Source organism: Palaemon carinicauda, chromosome 41 (genome assembly GCF_036898095.1).
Source record: "Palaemon carinicauda isolate YSFRI2023 chromosome 41, ASM3689809v2, whole genome shotgun sequence".
In the NCBI taxonomy this organism is placed as follows: domain Eukaryota; kingdom Metazoa; phylum Arthropoda; class Malacostraca; order Decapoda; family Palaemonidae; genus Palaemon; species Palaemon carinicauda.
The window spans coordinates 28,062,590-28,088,248 of record NC_090765.1 but is presented as its reverse complement, the minus strand read 5'-3'; the positions used below and the strand labels follow the sequence as shown (position 1 = coordinate 28,088,248).

Below are 25,659 nucleotides of genomic sequence, written 5' to 3'. Positions count from 1 at the left end.
TAAGGGAGAAAGGAACAGTAAAAATGTGTGAATAACAGAAATAAAAAGATAAATAAAAAGTAAATAGAAAAGAGGGAAAAATGGGAGAAATCTTGTAGCCTTTGGGCCAACATTTCCATTACTTGCAATGACTTTATAGCAGCTTAATTTATGGAATGGTGATATATTAATACGTGGTTTAAAAATTTTGCCCAGCGGTTCCAGTTTTGTGGCCACAGCTAACTACATTTTTAGCATATATATTTTTTTATAATGGTAACAGTAGTTTAACAGGCAATAGACGAATCAGCAGTTGGGGAATTATTGGATAAGGTGATTTAACTGCACTTTACAAGAATAGAAGCCTCCCAATCCCTTAGTTGCTCACGTGTGCCTGACAACATCAAGAGTGAGTCGGTTTGTCACCGAAAGACAGTGCAACCCTAATATGTGGAACAGTCAAGTATAAGAAGTTTTTTTGTGAGTGCCCAAAGTTTCTGTTGATGCTCAATAAGGCTGATTTAAAGTAATGGTTTTGTGTAGAAGAAATTAGTTATTTTTTTTAATAATTTTTGAAATAAGAAAGATTTACCTGTAATTATTTTTCTATTCTAGGTATAATTTTGGTGATTATGCTGTTTTAGATAATGTAGAGGAGGTCTGTGATTCTCATCATGTACCTTTTCACATAAAATGTCCACCATATGCTGAGACTGGCCAGCCACTAGATGGACCACGTGGACCTGAAGTGAAGGCAGAATGGCAGGTTAAAGCAATGAGAGATTCTTGTCATTTAGCCAGAAGTATCATGAATGCTGTTGGGAAAACTATTGAGGTACTGTACTGCACTGAGCTACCTGTTGTATTTCTCAAATATAAAGCTTCCACCAAAAAGAAAAATTAATAATCCTGGTTAAAAAGTGTTCTGTATTCTTTAATTTTTGACAAGCTCTTTGGTATTTTATTCTAAGTATATATTTTCGATCTATACAAACTCTACTGGTCCTTTTTAATATCCCAATTTCTTATCGCATGACAATATGCTTGTCACAACTAAGCTAAATCCAGTTGTGACATAAATGAAAAATCTTCTCATTTTTTTTACCAGAATCAAGCTAATTCATAAGGTCATAGTTAGGATACACTAGGCCACCAAGCTATAGAGAGAATTTAATGTGTTAATCTGTCCTCTGTAATTTCGCATTGTTTCAAATCCTAAATTGGAAGTGAAAGCGTCTTCAATTATCTCCCTCCTAGATGAAGTCCCTTTAGTGACATGCATATCCAAGAATGTGAGAGAGATGAAAAGGTTAGGGGTCTTCAGGGCTATTAGAAATGCATAAACTTATTCGTTAACATTCACAGATACAATTATTCACTAGGTGGCGTATAGATTTCTTGAGGCAGTATTGTTGAGTATTCACTAGATTCATAGTTATATAACAGTAGGAAGTGGGTTAAGGAGACTGATATTGATGTGTAAGTGAACTTTGAAGTCCTTGTGTTGTAATGACCTTGCATCAAACTTCCTTCTTCAGATTACTGAACTTGCCACAGAATCCCAGGAATAGGATTCAAACTCGGACTGTAAAGGGAGGGTTGATGGTTCATATGATAAAATACTTTGTCCCAACCTCTCTATAAAGAGACACTACATCTGAAGAACAGGGTTGGGAAATTCAACTCCTCTCCCTCTTCCCCAACCTTGGGACATACTGGAAGCCTCAATTCCCATAACAGATAAAAAATTTGCTTCTAGGAAGAGGATGATTTAAACTAAAAAGGTGGTGTGACCCTCTTAACTCTTTGTTAGAAAAAGCTAGGTCTATTTTGGGAGAGGGGTCTCTAAGTTTGGGAGCTACTGTACTTAAAGCCTTTAGGAGACAAAAATTGGGGATACCTTTTGACAAAGATAGCCACCTTCATAGCGGAGCTGTTGATCATGATTCCTAGACCTTAAACCCACTCCCCATGAAAGAGAAATTTATTCAAAGAGTACAAGGTTCAATGTTTCCGTAGGTCTTATAGTGGGAATAGGTTAAAGGGATTTATTAAAAGATTCATCTCTCTGCTCTAGTCATATTGTATAGTACTGTATTCACACGAAAGATTGAGGCCTTCCACAAGAGTCAAACATTCTTCTTCCCGTGAAAATACCTTGTTCCTACACATACAAACCTTTCATCCTAAATATCGAAGGTCTTCAGCAGAACTAGAACAGCCCTTGAATTTGTTAATGAGGTATTTCACAATTGGTGGGGAGTATGGGAGAATAGGTACGAGGAGAGATGAGGACCACGTTGGGAGACATACCATGGAGATGGAGGATCAGGGAAGAAGAAGAGGGAGACCAAGAAAGAGATGGAGGGACTGTGTGAGAGGAGACTTACAGAAGAAGGGGATTGATGAGACAGAAGCACAGAATAGAAAAAGACTTCACTTTCTTTTGGGGGTAGAAACTATTGTGGACACACTGTTGTGCCCTATTTCCAAGGCTCTTAACTCTTTCCAATTTTTTCATATTTCTTGATAGTGCTAGCTCTCCTTGAAAGGCTAAATCTGTTTAAAGTAGCACAAATTGAGTGTTTCTTGGAAATGTAATATTTTCAATATTTAACTTAGCCGGTGATTATAATAGCTGCAACTCTGTTGCCCGACAGACAACTCTAAGGTAAAAACTGCCCAACAGCGCCATCTGTCGTCCAGATACCCAGTACTCAATGTAAACAAAGACTCAATTTTCTCTCTGTCGTGCTATCGACAAGACGTACTTACTCGCTGTTGCTAAACTGGAGTTTTTTCACAACTAATTGGTGAAGTACATTATTCTAGTTTTGAGCTTTCGCTGTGCAGGGTTTCTCTTCACACAAATCCTTGAACTCTTTTTGATAACGGATTCTTTGTTGATGACTTTTTGATAGTTTTTTGAATTCCCCTTTGACCAATTCAAAATGGCTGACCCTTCACAAGTCCCAAAATTTAGGAAGTGCAATGCTAGGGACTGTTCGAGGCGTCTTCCGAAGGCTTCTATCGACCCTCACACTGTTTGTTCCAATTGTCGGGATAAAACCTGTCAATTGGAAGATCGGTGTGAGGAGTGCGTTGGGCTTTCGGAATTCGATTTTATCGAATTCCAAAAGTATACACGTAGGCTAGAGAGAGATAGAGTTAGGAGAAGTTCCTCTCGTTCTATTGATATTTCCTCTCCTCATGCCCCACAACCTATTCCTTCCCCTGTAGTGGTTGCTCCTAATCCCCCTCCTGGCACTCAGGAACCTTCGATGGCTGATATGATGCGTGCCATCCAAGCTCTGGGTGAGAGAGTTGAGTCCCTTGCTAGTGACCGTAATCAACTCATGGCGGATGTGAAGGAGCTGAAGTGCAAAAGTGCAGTGGGAAGTGATTAAGTGCCGAGTGTTAGTGTTGTGGATAGTGTTGCGCTTGAGGGTTCGTCTGTTCGTGCCTGTCGTCCTCCTAGTCCGGGACCTCTTGCAAGCTCCCAAGTCCAGGGGAGAAGCAATGTCGTACGACAAATGGGTTCGAGAGGCTTTAATCAGCGAACAGACGTTCCCTCCGTGGTATCGGGCGTATCTACCCAAGATCGCCCCTGCCTAACTAAGACGAGAGAGCCCATTTATTCCTCGTCTTCGGAAGGTGTTTCTCGCAAGAAACCCTGGACCAAGGTCTCACGACCGTTAAAGCGCAAGTCGGTCCCTTCCGCACAAGTCCAACGGCCCAGTTGTAGCCACTGGGTCAGTTCGGACTCGCTGCCGTCATCCGATGACTGCTCACCGCCTAAGAGAGGCAAAGCGGTACCGCTTCAGACAGTAACACCGTCTGTCGCCGCACCTGCTCCTGTAGACCCTAAGTGGTCTCTACTGCAAGACATGCAGTCTAAACTAACGTCTCTTATGCAGGACTTTCGTGCGGAGAAGGTTGCTGCCGCACCAGCTAGTACAGCTCCTTGCCTACAACCGCCCACACGATCGGTTGTGCGTCCTGTGGACGCTGAGGTAACCTTCTCACGCACACCAGTTGAGAGAGTTCCGCCACCCATGCGTTCCAGTGTGATCTGCCAGCCGCATGTTGACGCTCAGCGACGCACGGAGGTCTCCGTTGACGTTCGTGAGGTTCAACAACCGTCAGAGTTGTTTTGTTTTGACGCGGTGCGTCAACCTCCGCAACCCAGTGTGGTTGCCACTGCTCACCCACATCAGTCCAGACAGTCTGGAGTAGACGCTGTGCGTCCCCGCGCTGCTATGGTTGTTGCCAGCTCACAGACTGGGCAGCAGTTCCATGACGTTGCGTCCGGCTCAGTCACGCATGCACCCATGCGACCGGACTCAGCTAACCAGCCGTTACCCACTCCGTTGCCGTTCCCTCATCAGTTATCGGATGAGGGACTTTCTGATGATGTTGTTGCTGCACTCGTAGATGAACCGCATTCAGAACTGGACGAGCCTAAGTCTACGCAACCCTCTTTGGACTTTAGGAAAGTTTTGGCCCTTTTCAAAGAGATGTTTCCGGACCAGTTTGTTTCTGTGGCTCCGCGTTCTCCTCCGTCAGAGTTTGTGTTAGGCATGCCGTCAACCACTCCTGCCTTTACTAGACTCGTCCTCGCACGCTCGTCCAAGAGAGCTTTGCGGGTGATAGGAGAATGGCTGCAGTCCAAGAAGAGTTTAGGGAAGACAGCTTTTACATTTCCCCCTGCTAGACTCTCTTCTAGATCGAGCGTCTGGTATGCCACGGGAGAAGTTCTCGGCTTGGGAGTTCCTGCCTCTGCCCAGGGCGACTTCTCAAGTCTTGTAGACTCTCCCCGCCGCCTTGCCATGAGACGCTCAAAGATATGTTGGTCATCTTCGGACCTGGACCACCTTTTGAAAGGTATCTTTAGAGCCTTCGAAGTTTTTAACTTCTTAGACTGGTGTCTAGGAGCTCTAAGCAGAAAGATCTCTCCGACAGAGAAGGAGACTTCCTTGCTCATTATGTCCTGCATGGACAAGGCCGTACGGGATGGGTCTAATGAGCTTGCTGCATCATTTGTGTCCGGAGTCCTTAAGAAGCGTGAAAACCTATGCTCATTCCTTTCAGCTGGAGTTACACCATGCCAAAGATCCGAACTTCTGTTTGCTCCTCTTTCCAAGTGCCTTTTTCCAGAAGACCTGATTAAGGAAATTGCCGCTTCTTTGATACAGAAGGACACTCATGATCTTGTTGCGTCCTCAGCTCGCAAAGCCACCCCTTTGCCTACCTTGTCAGCTAGACCAAGGATGGACACTCCAGCGTCCCGTTTTATTCCGCCCTTTCGTGGCAGAGCCTCCAGCAGAGGAGGTGCTCGTGCCGAAGGGAAACGAGGAAAGAAGAAAGGAACCAAGTCCTTTAAGGGCAGAGTCTGACTGCCAGCTTCTTCAGACAGCAGTGGGAGCCAGACTCAAGAACTTCTGGCAGACCTGGGAAAAGAGAGGCGCAGATGCACAATCTGTGAAGTTGCTCAGAGAGGGGTACAAGATCCCGTTTGTACGGAAACCCCCTCTAGCAACGTCTCCCATCGATCTCTCTCCCAGGTACAGAGAGGAAGACAAAAGACAAGCCTTGAAACAGGAAGTGTCTCTTTTACTAGAGAAGGGAGCGGTGGTCAAAGTCTCGGACCATCAAACCCCGGGATTCTACAACCGCCTCTTCTTGGTGTCAAAGAAGACAGGAGGGTGGAGGCCGGTGCTAGACGTCAGTGCTCTGAATGTCTTTGTCACAAAGCAGACGTTCTCCATGGAGACCACAAAGTCGGTTCTAGCAGCGGTCAGAAGGGAAGACTGGATGGTCTCTTTAGACCTAAGGGACGCCTACTTCCACGTCCCCATCCACCCGGACTCCCAACCTTTTCTGAGATCCGTTTTCGAAAAGGTTGTCTACCAGTTTCAAGCCCTGTGCTTTGGCCTAAGCACAGCTCCTCTAGTGCTTATGAGGCTGATGAGGAATGTAGCCAAATTCCTTCATTTAGCGGACATCCGAGCCTCCCTCTATTTGGACGACTGGCTTCTCAGAGCTTCTTCCAGTCGTCGCTGTCTGAAGGATCTAAAGTGGACTCTAGATCTGACCAAGGAATTGGGTCTCCTTGTCAATATGGAAAAGTCACAAGTGGTCCCATCCCAAACTATTGTGTACCTAGGGATGGAGATTCACAGTCTAGCTTTTCGGGCTTTTCCGTCGGCCCCCAGAACAAGCCAAGCCCAATTATGCATCCAGAACATGCTGAAGAAGGAACAATGTTCAGTCAGGAAGTGGATGAGTCTGATAGGGACGCTATCATCCCTGGAACAGTTTGTGTCATTAGGAAGACTACACCTCCGTCCTCTTCAATATCACCTAGCATTTCACTGGAAAAAGGACAAGACGCTAGAAGCGGTCTCGATCCCCATTTCCGAGAAGATGAAGTCTTGCCTGACTTGGTGGTAGGACAGTATCAGCCTAAGAGAGGGTCTTTCCCTGGCTGTTCAGACTCCCAACCACGTTCTCTTCTCGGACGCATCGGACGTAGGCTGGGGCGCGACATTAGACGGTCGGGAATGTTCGGGACTATGGAACTCGAGTCAAAGGATAATGCATATCAACTGCAAGGAGCTACTGGCAGTACATCTGGCCTTGAAAAGCTTCAAGTCTCTCCTTCAAGGCAAAGTGGTAGAGGTGAACTCGGACAACACCACTGCCTTGGCGTACATCTCCAAGCAAGGAGGGACCCACTCACTGACGTTGTACGAGATCGCAAGGGACCTGCTCATCTGGTCAAAAGGTCAAAACATATCACTAGTTACGAGGTTCATCCAAGGCAACTTGAATGTCATGGCAGATTGTCTCAGTCGGAAGGGACAAATAATTCCAACAGAATGGACCCTCCACAAGGATGTATGCAAGAGACTTTGTGCCATTTGGGGCCAACCAACCATAGATCTCTTTGCAACCTCGATGACCAAGAGGCTCCCAATATATTGCTCACCAATCCCGGACCCAGCAGCAGTTCATATAGATGCCTTTCTCCTAGATTGGTCGCATCTAGATCTATACGCATTCCCACCGTTCAAGATTGTCAACAAGGTACTGCAGAAGTTCGCCTCTCACGAAGGGACAAGGTTGACGCTAGTTGCTCCCCTCTGGCCCGCGAGAGAATGGTTCACCGAGGTACTTCGATGGCTAGTAGACGTTCCCAGAAGTCTTCCTCTAAGGGTGGACCTTCTACGTCAGCCACACGTAAAGAAGGTACACCAAAGCCTCCACGCTCTTCGTCTGACTGCCTTCAGACTGTCGAAAGACTCTCGAGAGCTAGAGGCTTTTCGAAGGAGGCAGCCAGTGCGATTGCAAGAGCAAGGAGAACATCCACCCTTAGAGTCTACCAATCGAAGTGGGAAGTCTTCCGAAACTGGTGCAAGTCAGTATCTATATCCTCGACCAGTACCTCTGTAACTCAAATAGCTGACTTCCTCTTATACCTGAGGAAAGAACGATCACTTTCAGCTCCCACTATCAAGGGTTACAGAAGCATGTTGGCATCAGTCTTCCGTCACAGAGGCTTAGATCTTTCTAACAATAAAGATCTACAGGACCTCCTTAAGTCTTTTGAGACCACGAAGGAGCGTCGTTTGGTTACACCTGGTTGGAATTTAGATGTGGTACTAAGATTTCTTATGTCAGACAGGTTCGAGCCGCTACAATCAGCCTCCCTGAAAGATCTCACCTTAAAGACTCTTTTCCTGGTATGCTTAGCCACAGCTAAAAGAGTCAGTGAGATTCATGCCTTCAGCAAGAACATCGGATTTTTGTTAGAAAAGGCTACATGTTCACTACAACTTGGTTTTCTAGCCAAAAACGAGCTGCCTTCTCGACCTTGGCCGAAATCGTTCGATATTCCCAGCTTATCGAATATGGTAGGCAATGAACTAGAAAGAGTCTTATGCCCTGTGAGAGCTCTTAAGTTCTATTTAAAACGAACTAAACCTTTACGAGGCCTTTCTGAAGCTTTATGGTGTTCAGTTAAGAAACCATCTTTGCCTATGTCAAAGAATGCTTTATCCTATTTTGTCAGACTGTTAATACGAGAAGCTCATTCCCATCTGAGTGAGGAAGACCAAGCATTGCTGAAGGTAAGGACACACGAAGTTAGAGCTGTCGCAACTTCCGTGGCCTTTAAACAAAATAGATCTCTGCGAAGTATAATGGACGCAACCTATTGGAGAAGCAAGTCAGTGTTCGCGTCTTTCTATCTTAAGGATGTCCAGTCTCTTTACGAGGACTGCTACACACTGGGACCATTCGTAGCAGCGAGTGCAGTAGTGGGTGAGGGCTCAACCACTTCAATTCCCTAATTCCATAACCTTTTAATCTTTCTTTTGAAATGTTTTTATTGTTGTTTTTTGGGTTGTCCGGAAGGCTAAGAAGCCTTTCGCATCCTGGTTGATTTGGCGGGTGGTCAAAGTCATTTCTTGAGAGCGCCTAGATTAGGGGTTTTGATGAGGTCCTGTTGTATGGGTTGCAACCCTTGATACTTCAGATCCTAGGGGTCGATCAGCATCCTAAGAGGATCGCGAGGCTCCGCAAGGAAGACGTACTTAAAAAGGCAGAGTAATTGTTCAAGTCGACTTCCTTACCAGGTACCTATTTATTTTGTTTTTGTTATTTTGATAACTTCTAAAATGAAATAAAAACTCTTAGCTCATAATAATGTAAACATATATTGCTGGTCTCTACTCACCCCCCTGGGTGTGAATCAGCTATTATAATCACTGGCTAAGTTAAATATTGAAAAATGTTATTTTGGTAATAAAATAAATTTTTGAATATACTTACCCGGTGATTATAAATTAAAGGACCCTCCCTTCCTCCCCAATAGAGACACAGTGGAACGAGGAGAAAATTGAGTCTTTGTTTACATTGAGTACTGGGTATCTGGACGACAGATGGCGCTGTTGGGCACACCCGCAACCTGTGTAGCGATCGCTGGCGAGTTTTTTCCTTAGAGTTGTCTGTCGGGCAACAGAGTTGCAGCTATTATAATCACCGGGTAAGTATATTAAAAAATTAATTTTATTATCAAAATAACATTTTTATTTTTTTTATTTCTTTTTATCCAAAGAAATTATGACTAAAGACATATTTCCATGGTTCATTACTGTGGTGATTGGAATACTAGATTATTTTTAAAAAATCAATTACTCAAACTGAGGTGTTTTAATTCAGATTTGTTATATGATATGCAAAATTATGGTCTTTGTGATTAAGGATTATGTAACAGATCAATCACTCATCCCCAGCTGCTTTCTATTTGATATGTTTTATGATACAACCAAATGACAGGATCTTAAAGTTTTACTTTATGTTGTATATTTTGTACTTTTTGAACCTGATTGCATTTTACTTTTTGAACCTGATTGCATTTTACTTTTTTAACCTGATTGCATTTTACTTTTTGAACCTGATTGCATTTTACTTTTTGAACCTGATTGCATTTTACCTGCAGAGTTTATATGAGGCCATCTTTTCTCCCTGTAGGCAGGAATGACAACGGAAGAAATAGATGTCCTCGTCCATAACAAGATAATCAAGAGTGAAGCATATCCATCACCACTAAATTATCAGGGGTTTCCCAAAAGTGTTTGCACTAGTGTCAATAATGTGGCCTGCCATGGAATTCCTAATAAACGGCAGCTTATAGATGGAGACATTGTTTCAGTGGATATTACAGTTAGTATGGTCTTTATGCATTTATTTCAGCTTTTAACCCTTTTACCCCCGGGGTATTTGGAAATTTCCAACCCTTAACCCCCAAGGGGTTACTTTTTTCCCAGCACAATTTGCAGTATATATTTTTTAAATTGCTCTAACAGCCTTAATTTTTGTCATAGAGAAGTCAGGTTGGTCTCATTATCTTGGAAAATGCCTGAATTTTCTCAAAAAATTATCAAAAAATATGAAAAACAAATTTTTATAGCATTTTTTTTGCAAGGACGTACCGGTACGTCCATGGGGGTAAAGGGATGGCTTTTGTGAAATGTACCAGTACGTCCTTTTGGGGTAAAAGGGTTAATAATTAGTAATACTGTAGTTTGAAAGATATTTGTTCTTATGTGAATACAAATTATCATCCTTTACATACTCCGATTAAAGGACGCAGGTATGTATAGTGTAGTTAGGAAAGAATCATATTAATTAAGTGGCCTTTGTTTGAAATTTTGAAAATTCAGATTACAGTATTGCATTTTTGACTAAAAGAATGTCTACATTTCATGGTTCAAACAATTGTTTAAGGAAAACAATTTGTTTTATGACTAAAATGTCCTTTTCTAAAATTTGCGCTGGCACATCTGGTTCCTTAACCAGCCCTTTCGGGCTAGGGTAACTATTTATTCACTTTTCTTCAATAAATTGAGGGAAAACTCTCTATGTAAGTATTCCATAAACTTGAAGACCACAATTTCATCTTATTCTCTTAGAAAGAGACTGTAATTTATTATTCTATGGATGGGGAAGAGAGTAAGGAAGGCTGGTTCAAGAATTGAAGAGACAGTGAAAGATGGAAATAGAAGGTTGTTAAAAGGAGAGGAGGCAAGGAAATGGTGGGCGGAATATTTTGAAAGTTTACTGAATGTTGAGGATAATCGGGAGGCAGATATGATTGCTGTTGCAGGTGTTGAGGTGCCGGTGATGGGAGATGAGAATGAGAGAGAGATTACAAGAGGAAGTGAGGAGAGCACTAGATGAAACGAGAGTAGGAAAAGCATCTGGTATGGATGGTGTGAGAGCTGAGATGTTGAAGGAAGGGGGTGTGACTGTACTTGAATGGTTGGTGAGATTGTTTAATATGTGTTTTGTGTTGTCAATGGTACCAGTAGATTGGGTTTGTGCGTGTATTGTACCACTATATAAGGGTAAGGGAGATGTGCATGAGTGTTGTAATTCAAGGGGTACTAGTTTGTTGAGTGTAGTTGGAAAAGTGTATGGTAGAGTACTGATTAATAGGATTAAGGATAAAACAGAGAATGCAATCTTAGAAGTACAGGGTGGCTTTAGAAGAGGTAGGGGTTGTATGAATCAGATTTTTACAGTTAGGCGGATATGTGAGAAATATTTAGCAAGATGTTGCATTTATGGATCTGGTGAAAGCGTTTAATAGAGTTGATAGGGAAGCAATGTGGAATGTGATGAGGTTATATGGAGTTGGTGGAAGCTTGTTGCAAGCAGTGAAAAGTTTCTACAAAGGTAGTAAAGCATGTGTTAGAATAGGAAATGAAGTGAGCGATTGGTTTCCGGTGAGAGTGGGGCTGAGACAGGGATGTGTGATGTCACCTTGGTTGTTTAACTTATATGTTGATGGAGTGGTGAGAGAGGTGAATGCTTGAGTGCTGGGACAAGGATTGAAACTGGTAGATGAGAATGACCATGAATGGGAGGTAAATCAGTTGTTGTTTGCGGATGATACTGTACTGGTTGCGGACGCGGAAGAGAAACTTGGCCGCTTAGTGACAGAATTTGGAAGGGTGTGTGAAAGAAGGAAGTTGAGAGTTAATGTGGGTAAGAGTAAGGTTATGAGATATACGAGAAGGGAAGGTGGTGCGAGATTGAATGTCATGTTGAATGGAGAGTTACTTGAGGAGGTGGATCAGTTTAAGTACTTGTGGTCTGTTGTTGCAGCAAATGGTGGAGTGGAAGCAGATGTACGTCAGAGAGTGAATGAAGGATGCAAAGTATTGGGGGCAGTTAAGGGAGTAGTAAACAATAGAGGGTTGGGCATGAATGTAAAGAGAGTTCTGTATGAGAAAGTGATTGTACCAACTGTGTTGTATGGATCAGAGTTGTGGGGAATGAAAGTGACGGAGAGACAAATTGAATGTGTTTGAGATGAAGTGTCTAAGGAGTATGGCTGGTGTATCTCAAGTAGATAAGGTTAGGAACGAAGTAGTGAGGGGGAGAACGGGTGTAAGAAATGAGTTAGCAACTAGAGTGGATATGAATGTATTGAGGTGGTTTGGCCATGTTGAGAGAATGGAAAATGGCTGTTTGCTAAAGGTGATGAATGCAAGAATTGATGGGAGAAGTACAAGAGGAAGGCCAAGGTTTGGGTGATGAATGGAGTGAAGGAAGCTCTGGGTGATAGGAGGATAGATGTGAGAGAGGCAAGAGAGCGTGCTAGAAATAGGAATGAATGGCGAGCGATTGTAATGCAGTTCCGGTAGGCCCTGCTGCTTTCTCCGGTGCCTTGAGTGACCGCGGAAGTAGCAGCAGTAGGGGATTTAGCGTTATGAAGCTTTATCTGTGGTGGATAACGGGGGAGGGTGGGCTGTGGCACCCTAGCAGTACCATCCGAACTCGGTTGAGTCCCTTGTCAGGCTGGGAGGAACGTAGAGAGGAGAGGTCCCCTTTTTTGTTTCATTTGTTTGATGTCGGCTTCCCCCCAAAATTGGGGGAAATGCGTTGGTATATGTATGTATGGATGGTGTCCTAAATAAACACTGTGAGTTTCTCTTAATTATATTCATTGAATTTCTTTGCTTGTTACAATTTTCATCTTATGGTTATGCTTAAAGATGCAAAAAACTGTGTCGGAGACAATAACGAAATATGCGTAAAGCGTAAAATTTGCCTAGAAAATACGCTATAGTAAGCAGCTCTTCTAGGAGGAGGATACTCCAAAATCAAACCATTGTTGTCTAGTTTTGAATAATGCTGTAATGCACATGTATTTTATACATGCTCATACATTGTAATGTGATTGCTCTCTCTCTCTCTCTCTCTCTCTCTCTCTCTCTCTCTCTCTCTCTCTCTCTCTCTCTCTCTCTCTCTCTCTCTCTCTCTCTCTCTCTCTCTCTCTTATTAGAAAACCCTGTTTAAGCTTGCCATTAAATGTTTCATATTGTTAAAGTTTTTATGTCATTGTTATCCTCAACCGTTTGTTTATAAGCTTGTGTTATCGCGTTTATAAGCCAGTCATGTCTAAGCTTCCTTTATCGCCATGGTTAGGTAACAGACACAGGTGCAATAAGGAAATTATCACGAATAAGTGTTCCAATAGGGTAACTCTAACCTAGAAAGTCATTGCCTCTTGCCAAGAGCAGGTGCCCAAACAGATGATTAACACAGTAAATACTGCCTAATATTATTTTTATTTGGTTTCTCCTACAGTTTGTAATTACTGTATATGTACTCTACGTACTGGACACAGTAAGGCTAGAGGACAGTAGTGTACTAAACTAAAACATTACCGAGTCGGCATCATACCCATACTGTGCTGTATAACAAAACAGATGTTTCTATCTAATAATATAATATAGTGTAACATAACATTCGCTGATACTGTAGTGTATATTACTGTAATATATGTACAGTAATATCACTACAGTACAGCTTAACTGTACTGTAAGTGTTCAGTGTTTTTGTTCAGATGACTCGATACACATAGCCTATCCGTTTTCTTGAAGTATGACGCAACTCCTTATGTGTCGTCTCTTGTGCAGTATGATATATCTATAGTACAGTAACTTGGTAATTATATTAATTCTATCTTTTACTTCAATGGGCTAAAAAAATAAAAGGTAAAGATAAAATCTATTGTCAGTAATGTTACCGTATAATCATTGCATAAACATATACAGTCACAATAACCGAACCGAAAAAAACAAGAAAAAAACAAACAGCTGTTAGGCTTGTAGACCTTTTAATCATCGTATGATTTTTTCTACTTACATAGTAGTTTGGAAGGATTGACTTAACAACATATAATGTGCTCAATATAATCACATACAGTTCTTGTAGTTGTGTTTTTAAGTAAAATGGAAATAAGAATTAATTTCATCTTTACAGTAAAAACATTCCTTTAGGATTGTTTATGTACACTGTACATATTTTGCCCAGGGGGCGGTAGATGGTATGCTTACATAATATTATTGACGAAGCTATAAACATTGCTGAAACTCCCAAATTGTTTTATTGTTACACACACACACACACACACACACACACACACACACACACACTCTCTCTCTCTCTCTCTCTCTCTCTCTCTCTCTCTCTCTCTCTCTCTCTCTCTCTCTCTCTCTCTCTCTCTCTCTCTCTCTCTCTCTCTCTCTCTCTCTCTCTCATGGAATAATTACTGACAGAGCCATAAAAATAATTTCCTAAGCTTAATAATCAAGCACCACAGAGCTAAAAACTAAAATATTGTGCATCGGCAACATGAATGAAACTGGTTAACTTTATGCGATTCAACTCAAGAGTACAAGTAAATAAAATATGAGAGAAATATTTCAAATAAAACTTTTGAAATTACTATGCTAATTGGAAAATGGTAGATCAAGTAATAATAGTCTCTTCATATTGAATACTAACTGGTGGAGCCACAATAAATAATTTCATAAGCTTTATAATAAAGCACCACAGAGTTAGAAACTAAAATATTGTGCACTTCAAGTAGCATCCTTTCATCTAAATATAATGAAAAGATAATAGGTTGAAGTTATCTCTCCTCATACGCAGTTTTGGGTATAGTGTATATGCCCTCATTAGTCAGACTGCTCCCATGGAATTTAGTACGAGTACTATAATCCTGGGAAATATTTCTAACGAACCTCTGAGTCTATCCTCAGATCTTGACTGAAGGCTGAAGACGTCTTCTTGTAACCCTGGCCTCTGCTAAGAGAGTCACTGAGCTACAAAGTCTTTCCCATGGCATCCCCCATTCTAGGGGATTGGGCTAGTGACACTCTACTGTGTCCTTGAGTTTATTGATAGACTCAGAATCCAGCCGGAGCGGATCCTAGAGTGAGGACCTTCCGGATTGAGAGTTCCTGTACTGTCATAAATTATTCGCTGTTCAAGCTCGACAGAGCCTCAGACACTTTTTCAGTACAGGTAGAGCCAAGAAGAGTGTCAAGAACTCAGTCTCTTCTTGGTTCAGAAGGTGATAAAGCAAACTCGCCAAACAAATTCGTCCCCTTTTGACCAAAAATATGGAGCTCAGGACTGCAGGGGCATTATTACATCCCTGGCATACAAAGTACAGTATTTCAATGTGAGGCAGGTCTTGCAGGCGGGCGTATTGGAAATGTTAAACTACGTTCACCAACCACTACCTGCGAGACGTAACCCACAGGGTCTTGACACATTCTCTAAAAGTCCTGTGGTAGATAGTGAAAATATTATCAATAACACCTAAGCTCCCTAGTAGGACAAGTAGAAGTCGGTGAAGGGCACATGTTACCTGGCTGTAAGTCTAGTGTGATAGGTGAAGGACTGGCTTTTCACCTCTTTTTGGACGTGAACAAACCGAAGAACTCTGCAAGCTGACCTCCTTTGACTGTAGGTGGATATTATCATCCCTTGTGTATCCTAATATACCAGTATGCAGCGAGGTGGGAGTCAGGTAACGTCCAGATAAGGAAAGCATAGCTTCAAGTGAAGTCTTACCTAGATGAGGCATATTGCATAGTTATCATACCTTTGTACAATTTCTCATTTAAAGTTAGCGAGGTGATAGGATGTGCTCTTCCATTGCTCATATGAAGCATAAGAGTCACACCCTGGGTCAGGGACCAACCTTTTGGTCTTGGGCTTCCATCCATCTATTCGTGAGTCTCCATAGTAAAGAGCTGAAAGTTTTTTATTTTGTGTTGGAACAATTGATAAATTTGGAAATTAGTATTTTTCCTAATCATACAAACCTGAAGCTCTTTACACATACTGGCCTGCTGTCACCTACCCCCAGTTACACATACTGGCCTGCTGTCACCTACCCCCAGTTACACATACTGGCCTGCTGTCACCTACCCCCAGTTACACATACTGGCCTGCTGTCACCTACCCCCAGTTACACATACTGGCCTGCTGTCACCTACTCCCAGAAAGTCATGCCTGCAATTGCAAAGTAGCTTGTGTTGGCTACTGTGTGTGTGAGCAGAGTAGTGGGTCTACCTCCTGCTAATCACCGGAGGGGAGTAACACCTCGCTAAAAATTTTACGGCTAGTTTCAGCTGTCGCTGAAATGTATCTCCATAGTAAAGAGCTTCAAGTTTGCATGATTAAGAAAAATACAAGTTAATTTCCAAATTTGTCATTTTAATGTTGTTACTGTTCTTAAAATATTTTATTTTAGTTGTCCAGTGCTTCTCTTGTAGTTTGTTTATTTCCTTGTTTCCTTTGCTCACTGGGCTATTTTTCCTTGTTGGAACCCTTGGCATTATAGCATCCTGCTTCTCCAACTAGTGTTGTAGCTTGTGTAGGAATAATAATTATAGCACTAGCTTACTCATTTTGGTATTTTGTACGTGTAGCGTATATATTTCTAGAATTCGTGGGAAGGGGCTCACCACGGCTTAGTAAATATCCGTGTTTCCTATGTTATAAGACGTACAGTACATTTATTCCTGAAAAATGCCTCAACTCTCAATTGCCTCAAACACCCCAGTGATGACATACTGTACAAGCATTCCCACTCAACAGACATAAAATATAAGCCTACAATTATCATTCATATGTAATAAATAAATTTATTTTGATACTGAACTTTCTTTAGTTAATGAAGGTAAGATATTGTCTTTGTATCATCTGATGACTCGCCAACACCATCTACACGCAAACTTTCAACTAATGGTATCCTAGCAGATGTTGCTAAAATGTTTTAGTTGCTTTTGCATTATTTATTTATTTTCTCATATTTTGTAGATTAGTAATAATACGATATTTTGGTTACGACTTTGTTTCATGGGTTCCAAAATGATACAAATAGCTGTTGCTGAACAGAATCTTGATAAAACTTCTCACTGCAAGTTAAGTGCTGTGTTACCAAGATAGCTGTAAACTAACTAGGCCTAGAGTCACACAAACAGCAGAAAATATATTACACCTATTAAAATTTCTAGAGAGAATTCTTTATATGATCAATTATTAATTTAGTATGAAAATGTGCACATGAGGGATTTTGGAAATATTGGAAATTTACTTCTTTACTGAAGTAAATTTGGCATCACTGCTGTCATGAAAACACACACTTGAAAAAACTGTTAGGCATTGCTATGGCAACTGCGACTGGTTTAGTGGTTTTTTATGTGATTATGTAATAAAATTATCATATTAGTTGTACAGCATTAATTACCGAACATGTTTCATAAACACCCAAAATATGAAAATTTACTGTGCCAAATGAGATCACACTGACTAGGATTTTCTGCTACGATGGGTTATAAAATCTTCTATTTCCTTTTTTCCAAAAATTTCTCAACTAAAAATAAAGGGTGCGTCACCAATATTAGCATCTTATGACATTGGAAATACGTTAACCCTGAAATATTATTATTATTATTATTATTATTATTATTATTAAATGCTAAGCTACAACCCTAGTTGGAAAAGCAGGATGCTATAAGCCCAGGGGTTCCAACAGGGATAATAGCCCCGTGAGGAAAAGAAACAAGGAAAAATGAAATATTTTAAGAACAGCAAAAACATTGAAATAAATATTTCCTATATAAACTATAAAAACTTTACAAAACAAGAGAAAAAGAAACTAGATAGAGCAGTGTGCCCGAGTGTACCCTCAAGCAAGAGAGTTCTAACCTAAGTCAGTGGAACACCATGGTAATGAGGCTATGTCACTACTCAAGCCTAGAGAACAATGGTTTGATTTTGGAGTGTCCTTCTCCTAGAAGAGCTGCTTACCAAAGCTTAAAGAGCCTCTTCTACCCTTACCAAGAGGAAAGTAGCCACTGAACAATTACAGATTGGTAGTTAACCCCCTTGGGAGAAGAATTGTTTGGTAATCTCAGTGTTGTCAGGTGTATGAGGACAGAGGAGAATCTGTAAAGAATAGGCCAGACTATTTGGTGTCTGTGTAGGCAAAGGGAAAGAACTGTAACCAGAGAGAAAGATCCAATGTACTGTAGTACTGTCTGGCCAGTCAAAGGACCCCTGTAACTCTCTAGCGGTAGTATCTCAACTGGCGGCTGGTGCCCTGGCCAACCTACTACGTTGATGATTATGCCGTAATTAATCCCCAATGTTGAGGGAAGTTTACCACTAAAGCCCATACCTATGGTCAACCAATCTATACACAAAAAACTTGTAGAGCAAATTCTTGAAACATGAAATTTTTGGAGGAAAAATGCTACTAATTTCTTGAATGTATATTGATTTTTTCATTTACACATGAAAATATGGGGAATTTTATAAATTACAATCCATAGTGAATTTAAAAAAAACTAAAAACATCCATATGAAAAAGATTGCCCATTGAAAGTAACTTGTTATGCATGGATAAAATAATATATATATATATATATATATATATATATATATATATATATATATATATATATATATATATATATATATATATATATATATATATATATATGTATATATGTATGTATGTATATATGTATATATGTATATATGTATATATATATATATATGTATATATATATATATATATATATATATATATATATATATATGTGTATATATATATATATGTATATATATATATATATATATATATATATATATATATATATATATATATATATATATATATATATGTATATATATATATATATATATATATATATATATATATATATATATATATATGTATATATATATATATATATATATATATATATATATATATATATGTATATATGTATATATATGTATATATGTATATATATATATATATGTATATATATATATATATATATATATATATGTATATATATGTATATATATATATATATATATATATATATATATATATATATATATATATATATGTATATATGTATATATATGTATATATGTATATATATGTATATGTATATATATGTATATATATATATATATATATACATATATATATATATATATATATATATATATATATATATATATATATATATATATATATACATATATATATATATATATACATATATATATACATATATATATACATATATATATATATATATATATATATATATATATATATATATATATACATATATATATATATATATATATATATATATATATATATATATATATATATACATACATATATATATATATATATATATATATATATATATATATATATATACATATATATATATATATATATATATATATATATATATATATATATATATATATATATATATATATAGTAGGAGTTTAAATTAACCTCAAAATAACATTGTTTTATAGGCACTGAGTCACAGCCCTTGAGACAGTGTCATTGTTCACACAGAAATATTATTTATATAAATTAGTATTAGCAAAATGCTAGATAATATACAACACCTTTACAGTTTACTGTTTAAGCCGTAGTAAAAATGAGAACAGAAAAATATTGAAAAAATTTCATGTAAAGGATATTTGTTACCTTTAAATGGAAATCCTTGTAATTCAGTAGATTTTTTTCTTTATAAACCCTTTGAAATGGTTTTTAGCAGATGCTTCTAAGATCTAATAAAAAGCTTAAAGTCAAATTTTGTTTCTTAAAGATATTTTGCCTTGTTAGTGTGTCAAATTTAGTTTCTGAAATATATTTTGCCTTGTTAGTGTGTCAAATTTAGTTTCCTAAAGATATTTTGCCTTGTTAGTGTGTCAAATTTAGTTTCTGAAATATATTTTGCCTTGTTAGTGTGTCAAATTTAGTTTCCTAAAAATATTTTGCCTTGTTAGTGTGTCAAATTTAGTTTCTGAAATATATTTTGCCTTGTTAGTGTGTCAAATTTAGTTTCCTAAAAATATTTTGCCTTGTTAGTGTGTCAAATTTAGTTTCCTAAAGATATTTTGCTTTGTTAGTGTGTCAAATTTAGTTTCTGAAATATATTTTGCCTTGTTAGTGTGTCAAATTTAGTTTCTTAAAGACAGTTTGCCTTGTTACGATTGTACCAAAGAAGAGACATTTTTCAAGTTTGTGCAATTTCTGTTGAATATTACCTGATCATGAACCATTTGGACATTATTATACCTAACCTAGATCATTTATACTTCCTTTACCTAATTCAGCCAGTTGTGTTCAGGTATTCTACAATGGATATCATGGTGACTGTTGTGAAACCTACTTGATTGGTAATGTAGATGAAGCTGGTAGGCACTTGGTGAATGCTGCACGCAGATGTCGGGATGAAGCAATTGCAATATGTGGTCCAGGAGTGCCATTTTCTGATATAGGTAAAGTGTATGCTTAAGTTTTGACTGATGTGCAGTTATAGGCAATCTGCCAGTAACTGTTATTTACTTAATTTCTTGCTTACATATAAAATCTGGTATAGTATATGTATATGTTGAATAAAAAAAAATAATGCTTTATTTTCTTTGTTATAGGTGCTAAAGTAGAAGAAATTGCTAAAGAAGAAAAAGTGACGGTAGTTCCTTGTTTTGTTGGACATGGAATTGGACAGTATTTTCATGGTCCACCTGATATATACCATTGTTGTAAGTATGAAGTTGATTTTTTCTAAGAAAAAAATCTATTTATAATGCAAACTCACAATTACCTCCACAAACGAAGTTGGCAAGTGGTTATTTTTTCGGCCCTGTTTGTTTGTCCATTTGTCTGTCTGTTTTTTTTTTTTATTATGAACAACTTCTTGGGTACAATTTTATGCATAGGGTTGTGAATCTTTGAGGGATTGTTATGTTGAGACGTGGAATTGATTCAATTTTGAAAGTCCTAGGTCAAAGGTCAAGGTCAAGGTCAAGGTCAAGGTCAAGGTTGACTGAATTAACCCTTGCGTTCACCCAGCTTCGCACATGGTTATCACACAGACTTCAGATATGCCTACAGTCTAGATTGATTCTGGGAAAGGTAAGCTGGTTTTGAGAAATAAGCTGCTGTGGCAGAGGTCTGCATTCTCAGTGTTTTTCAAGGCCCCAGCCGTTTCTTTTGTCACAAAATGTTCTACCATTATTCTTCCAAGACAAATTATTATTTTTGTGTGGTAGTGTGACAAACCTATTAATTATTCCAACAGGATTTTATATGAGTTGGAGGTCAGATAGGCTGAAGCAGTCACAATATTATTACTAGTCAAGCTACAACCCTAGTTGGAAAAGCAGGATGCTATAAGTCCCAAGGCTCCAATAGGGAAAATATAGTCTAGGTAGGAAAGGAAATAAATAAACTACCTGAGAAATAATGAATAATTAATATAAAATATTTTAATATCAGTGACATTAAAAAGAGCTTTCATATATAGACTATGGAGAGAGAGAGACCAATGCCAGCCAGTTCAGCATAATAAACATTTGCTGCAAGTTTGAACCTTCAAAGTTCTATGATTCAACTGTTCAATTACGAAGATCATTCCCCAATCTGGTCATATCTGTACTAAATCTTCTAGACTACTGTGTAGTAATGAGCCTTATGATAAAGAAGGCATGATTTATGGAATTAACTATATACTTAGTATTATCTGCAGTATGGTATTGTCTAGCAAGATCTGAATGCAATGGATAGTCAGAGTTATGAAAAATCTTATGCAACATGCATAGAGAATTAACTGAACGATGGTGCCAGGATTGTTATCTATATCGTGAATAAGGAATTTAGTAGACCGCTAGTTCTTTTCCAAGAAATTAAAGATCAGATTCAACAGCTGAAGACCAGACAGAAGAACAATGCTCAAAGCAAGGTAGAATGAAAGAATTAAAACACTTCTTTGGAATCGATTGATCACCAAAAATCTTAAAAGACTTTCTCATTAAGTTAATGATTGGTTCAGTTGAACTGTTTCTGTAAAGAGAATTTTACTATCAAGAATCACACCAGAAATATTTAGTCATATTCAGTTAAAGAAACATTATCAATGCTGAGATCTGGATGTTGAGGAGCCATTGTCCTCGACCGACTTACATCCACAGTGTAAATTAAGTGATTTAGTTCACAATGAAGAACATCATTCAAGATGTTTTACCAGAACTGCTTATGGATAGAGATTTTCCTTCCAAACACAGTAATCTCTCCTCCGCCACCTCCTCCTCCTCTCTTGTTTCCCTCACGCCAGCCACGACTCCTCAAAGGTAAAGTGCGAGTTGATTTGTCAGTATTTATTTTTGTATAGTGAATTATTACTTTATATTATTTCTGATGTTAGGCATTATAATTTGTTCATTAGATTCCATTGTAAACCTTTGAGAATTAGTGTATATGTGTATTTATGAACATGTGGAATGCATCGAGTGAATTTCCTTTTCTTCTTCCAGGAAAAATTGTTTTAAAATATGAGCATTTTATGTTGTGAACTCGCTCCCAAAACAAATTAAACTCATAAGCTGAGGAACTATTATGCAGTGTAGAGAAGTGGCTGAAATTCTAACTTCGTTGGCAAAAATTAGTAAATGTGGGTGTGGGATGTTGTACAGTACACTGACACTGAGGTTAAGAATGTTCATGTTACCTCCCATTTTAAAAGTTAAAGGTGTCTGGTTTCAGTCATCAGCTAGGCAAGCACCCCGCAGTGACCTCTCCAGTGAACGACTTAAACTCAAAGTTCGGAACTAGGATTAATCTGCCACCATGCGAATGCTGGGCAGACACGTTATCAATGTACTAGCCAGGAGGCTGAAATACAGTTATTGTGATTATTTGCGTAACACATTTTCAAACCTTAAGATCATATAAATTTATTGATTACAATTAGAATTAGATTATTTAATATACATACATTGCCCTAAAGGCTGTGTTGTGCTATTGTGTAAGCCTCCAGTATAAGAAAACTTTTGCATCAATGGAACATGAAACATTTTTTTAAGAGTTACACTGTTCCCCATTTAACAACAATCCAGTTGACAAGTATTCAAGAAAATTTTGATTCCAGCTCATTGTGTTGTGTCAACTGTTGAGCAGTAGAATCTAGTGATATAATAATGAAAAGAATTATTATTAAAGTCAGATTTTCCTGTTCAAGAGTTTGAGTTTCATTGATTTTATATTTACTGAAGAGGCTGGCAAAGTTACTTGATTAATCATTTTTACTTTACAGCTAATCTCACTGTATCTTTTATTTTTCTTCCAGTCATTTATGCTCTTCGTTTCTTGGCATTCTTGTTTGCTTTCTTACCCTCACCATACCATCTATGATCTGTCTCAGTCTTGCAGTTACCATCGTGTAGCATGCTAATCGTCTTTTAGATCTGCATTTGTCTTTGGTAAAGTTTTACTGTATCATGGTGTCTTAAACAGAACTTATTATCTACATCATCTGCGAAATCTATCATTAGGTGTCAGAAGGTGTAGGTGGTTACTGAGGAAGAAAATATTGTTGGTATGCCTTTTGTCCCTGTGGACCAATTGAATGAGAGCACTATGAAGTATGTTAATGAAAACATAAAAAACATAATTATGTACTCCAATAAATGCTGGCACCCTGCAAAGTGCTAAACAAGCATTGCAAGAGTGGGATAAGGCTAAGATTAAGCTTGTGGATGCCTTGTTCCAGTGGGTAAAGGACCCAATGCCCCAGAGGAATAGCAGTGGTCTTTTAGAATAATCCATGAGAATACAGTCTCTCTTCCAGAATTTAGGCTACCACAGCTGAGGAACCCAGACTGAGTTCCAATGAAACCTCTTTGAATATACCACCACTATCTTTTCAAGCTAGGAATGAGTAGTGTGAGGAATTCTTGGCGTACTTTTTACTTGGAAGATGTAAAGATAACTGGGTTAGACACCACCCTCATTGCTAATAATATTACAGTAAATCTTTCAACTTTGGTGAATCTTTTTTTACTAACTTACCCACATTTATATGGGGGCACTGAGTTGATCGCACACAAACAGCAGTTACTGAGTAAGGGCGGTGAGTCATCCTGGTACTGGGAAGCAGTTAACATTTGTGGAATTTTTCATTTCGCCAGTATTTTTTTTTATGCAACCCACACAAGTGCGAAGGGCCAACAGTTGTTACTATCATAATTTTTGTCATCAAAAGATTGAGGTTTCTTAAAATATCCAAATCTGTGAAAGGAAAAGATTAAGAATAGCTTTTGCATTCTTATACATTGTGTTTAAGAGTATGATTCAATGCACTTTTCTGTTTACAGATAATGATTACCCTGGGACAATGGAGGAAGGGATGACCTTTACAATTGAACCAATTGTAGCTCAGGGATCAGAAGAGGTTATTATTTTAGAAGATGGTTGGACAGCTGTGATGTTGGATAATGGACGGGCTGCCCAGTTTGAGCACACTATTCTCATTACAGATAAGGGCCATGAAATTTTAACTCGATACCATTAATGAGGTTTGTATCATCTGAAGGAAGGGATTTTTTGTTCTGTAAATAATACTCCAGTCAAAATAGATCACGATATACTTCCATTATTGAGTCTTTTGAATCACTGGTATTCTTATACTGTATAGGATTGTTGGATTTTGAAATATGATTAGATCCTTTATAATAAAGATAAATCCAAAACTTTGTGTTGTGATATCAGTTTTCCAGTTACAAAGCCAAAAGTCAATTGGTTACAGCCCTACCAAACAAACCTTTTCCAGAAAAATTCTTGTTAGTATTCATTAAAAGGATGTTTAACAACAGTAAATAAAAAATATTTTGATTTCATTATAGCTTCATGACATTCTTAATATAAGGAAGAACATTTTATAAAAGCACAGTATAGTAATTTTGTATCTTCATTGTATAGGTCATGTGCATTCAACTTTGTTTAATACCTTACATAAATTATTTTGATGAATCTTGCCTCAATATCACAGTGCTTATATCTTCGAAGTGCAGCGAACTTGACATTTAACAAAAGCACAAATTCTTCACATATCGTCTCCCCTTAGGGTATACATATAGGAGCCCCAACCCAGGGAAGTACCCCCTGAAGGAAACTCCCACAGCCCCACCCCCACCTCTTGGTCATCACAATGTTTTTGTCAATAGGAACATGACATCAGTATGAAATTAGTGATTTTTCTTTATTATAGTCTTGAATAGAGTACCATTTGGTTTTTTCTTTTAGAATTCTAAATTATTTAGTGCCAGGAATATTTAGGTATGTTTTGTGCTGCTTACCTTTCAACATATTAGTTTATGGACTACTGTACCCAACTATTGTGGAGATTCATTAGCTACCTGGGTTGTAAACAAAATTTATTTTTGTTTTTATTCTCTTGTTTCATATTTGGTTTACATTTTCATTTAGCAATTTTATTTTCCATTACTTGGGTAGCTGTATTTATTTATTTAAAGATACTAGGTAATGTTCTATTTATTGCAGTTTGAAGTTTCCGTACTGGAAAGGGAATAGAACATTGTATATATGTGGAAAAGTTTACAGGAATCTCTCGGTTATTGCAGGTGTTCCATTCCGGGAACCCTACAATAGTTGAAAAAATGCGAAGTAGAAACAATAAATCTCTAGTATATTTTTTTTCATTATTTTTAAAATTTTTCTTATCTTTATGAATTTAGGCTTTTATAAACCTTCCCAACACACTTAAAAACCCATTATGCATAAAGTCTTAATCACTTTTTAAAGCTAAAACTTACTTTTTATGTAGACATCTTTACATGTACTATATGTTCAAGAAAAAAATAAAATAGGAACACTCACCAGTGAGGATAGTGAGGATATTGAAACTTTATTAATGATGAGGATGATTAGGTGTGCAGTACTGAAATATG

At 38.2% G+C, this 25,659-nt stretch overlaps 1 protein-coding gene across 3 annotated transcripts in view; it reads left to right on the top strand.

The window, feature by feature from the left end:
- LOC137632239 (methionine aminopeptidase 1D, mitochondrial-like) overlaps positions 1-24,444 on the top strand; it is a 95,706-nt gene extending 71,262 nt beyond the window's left edge. For all 3 annotated transcript variants that reach the window (XM_068364122.1, XM_068364124.1, XM_068364123.1), the window contains exons 3-7: positions 595-814; positions 9,517-9,708; positions 20,043-20,193; positions 20,347-20,457; positions 24,067-24,444. In XM_068364122.1, the coding sequence (XP_068220223.1) occupies positions 595-814; positions 9,517-9,708; positions 20,043-20,193; positions 20,347-20,457; positions 24,067-24,263 (871 nt within the window). In that variant the 3' untranslated portion in view covers positions 24,264-24,444. The remainder of the gene's footprint in view (positions 1-594; positions 815-9,516; positions 9,709-20,042; positions 20,194-20,346; positions 20,458-24,066) is intronic.
- Positions 24,445-25,659: the final 1,215 nt, after the last annotated feature.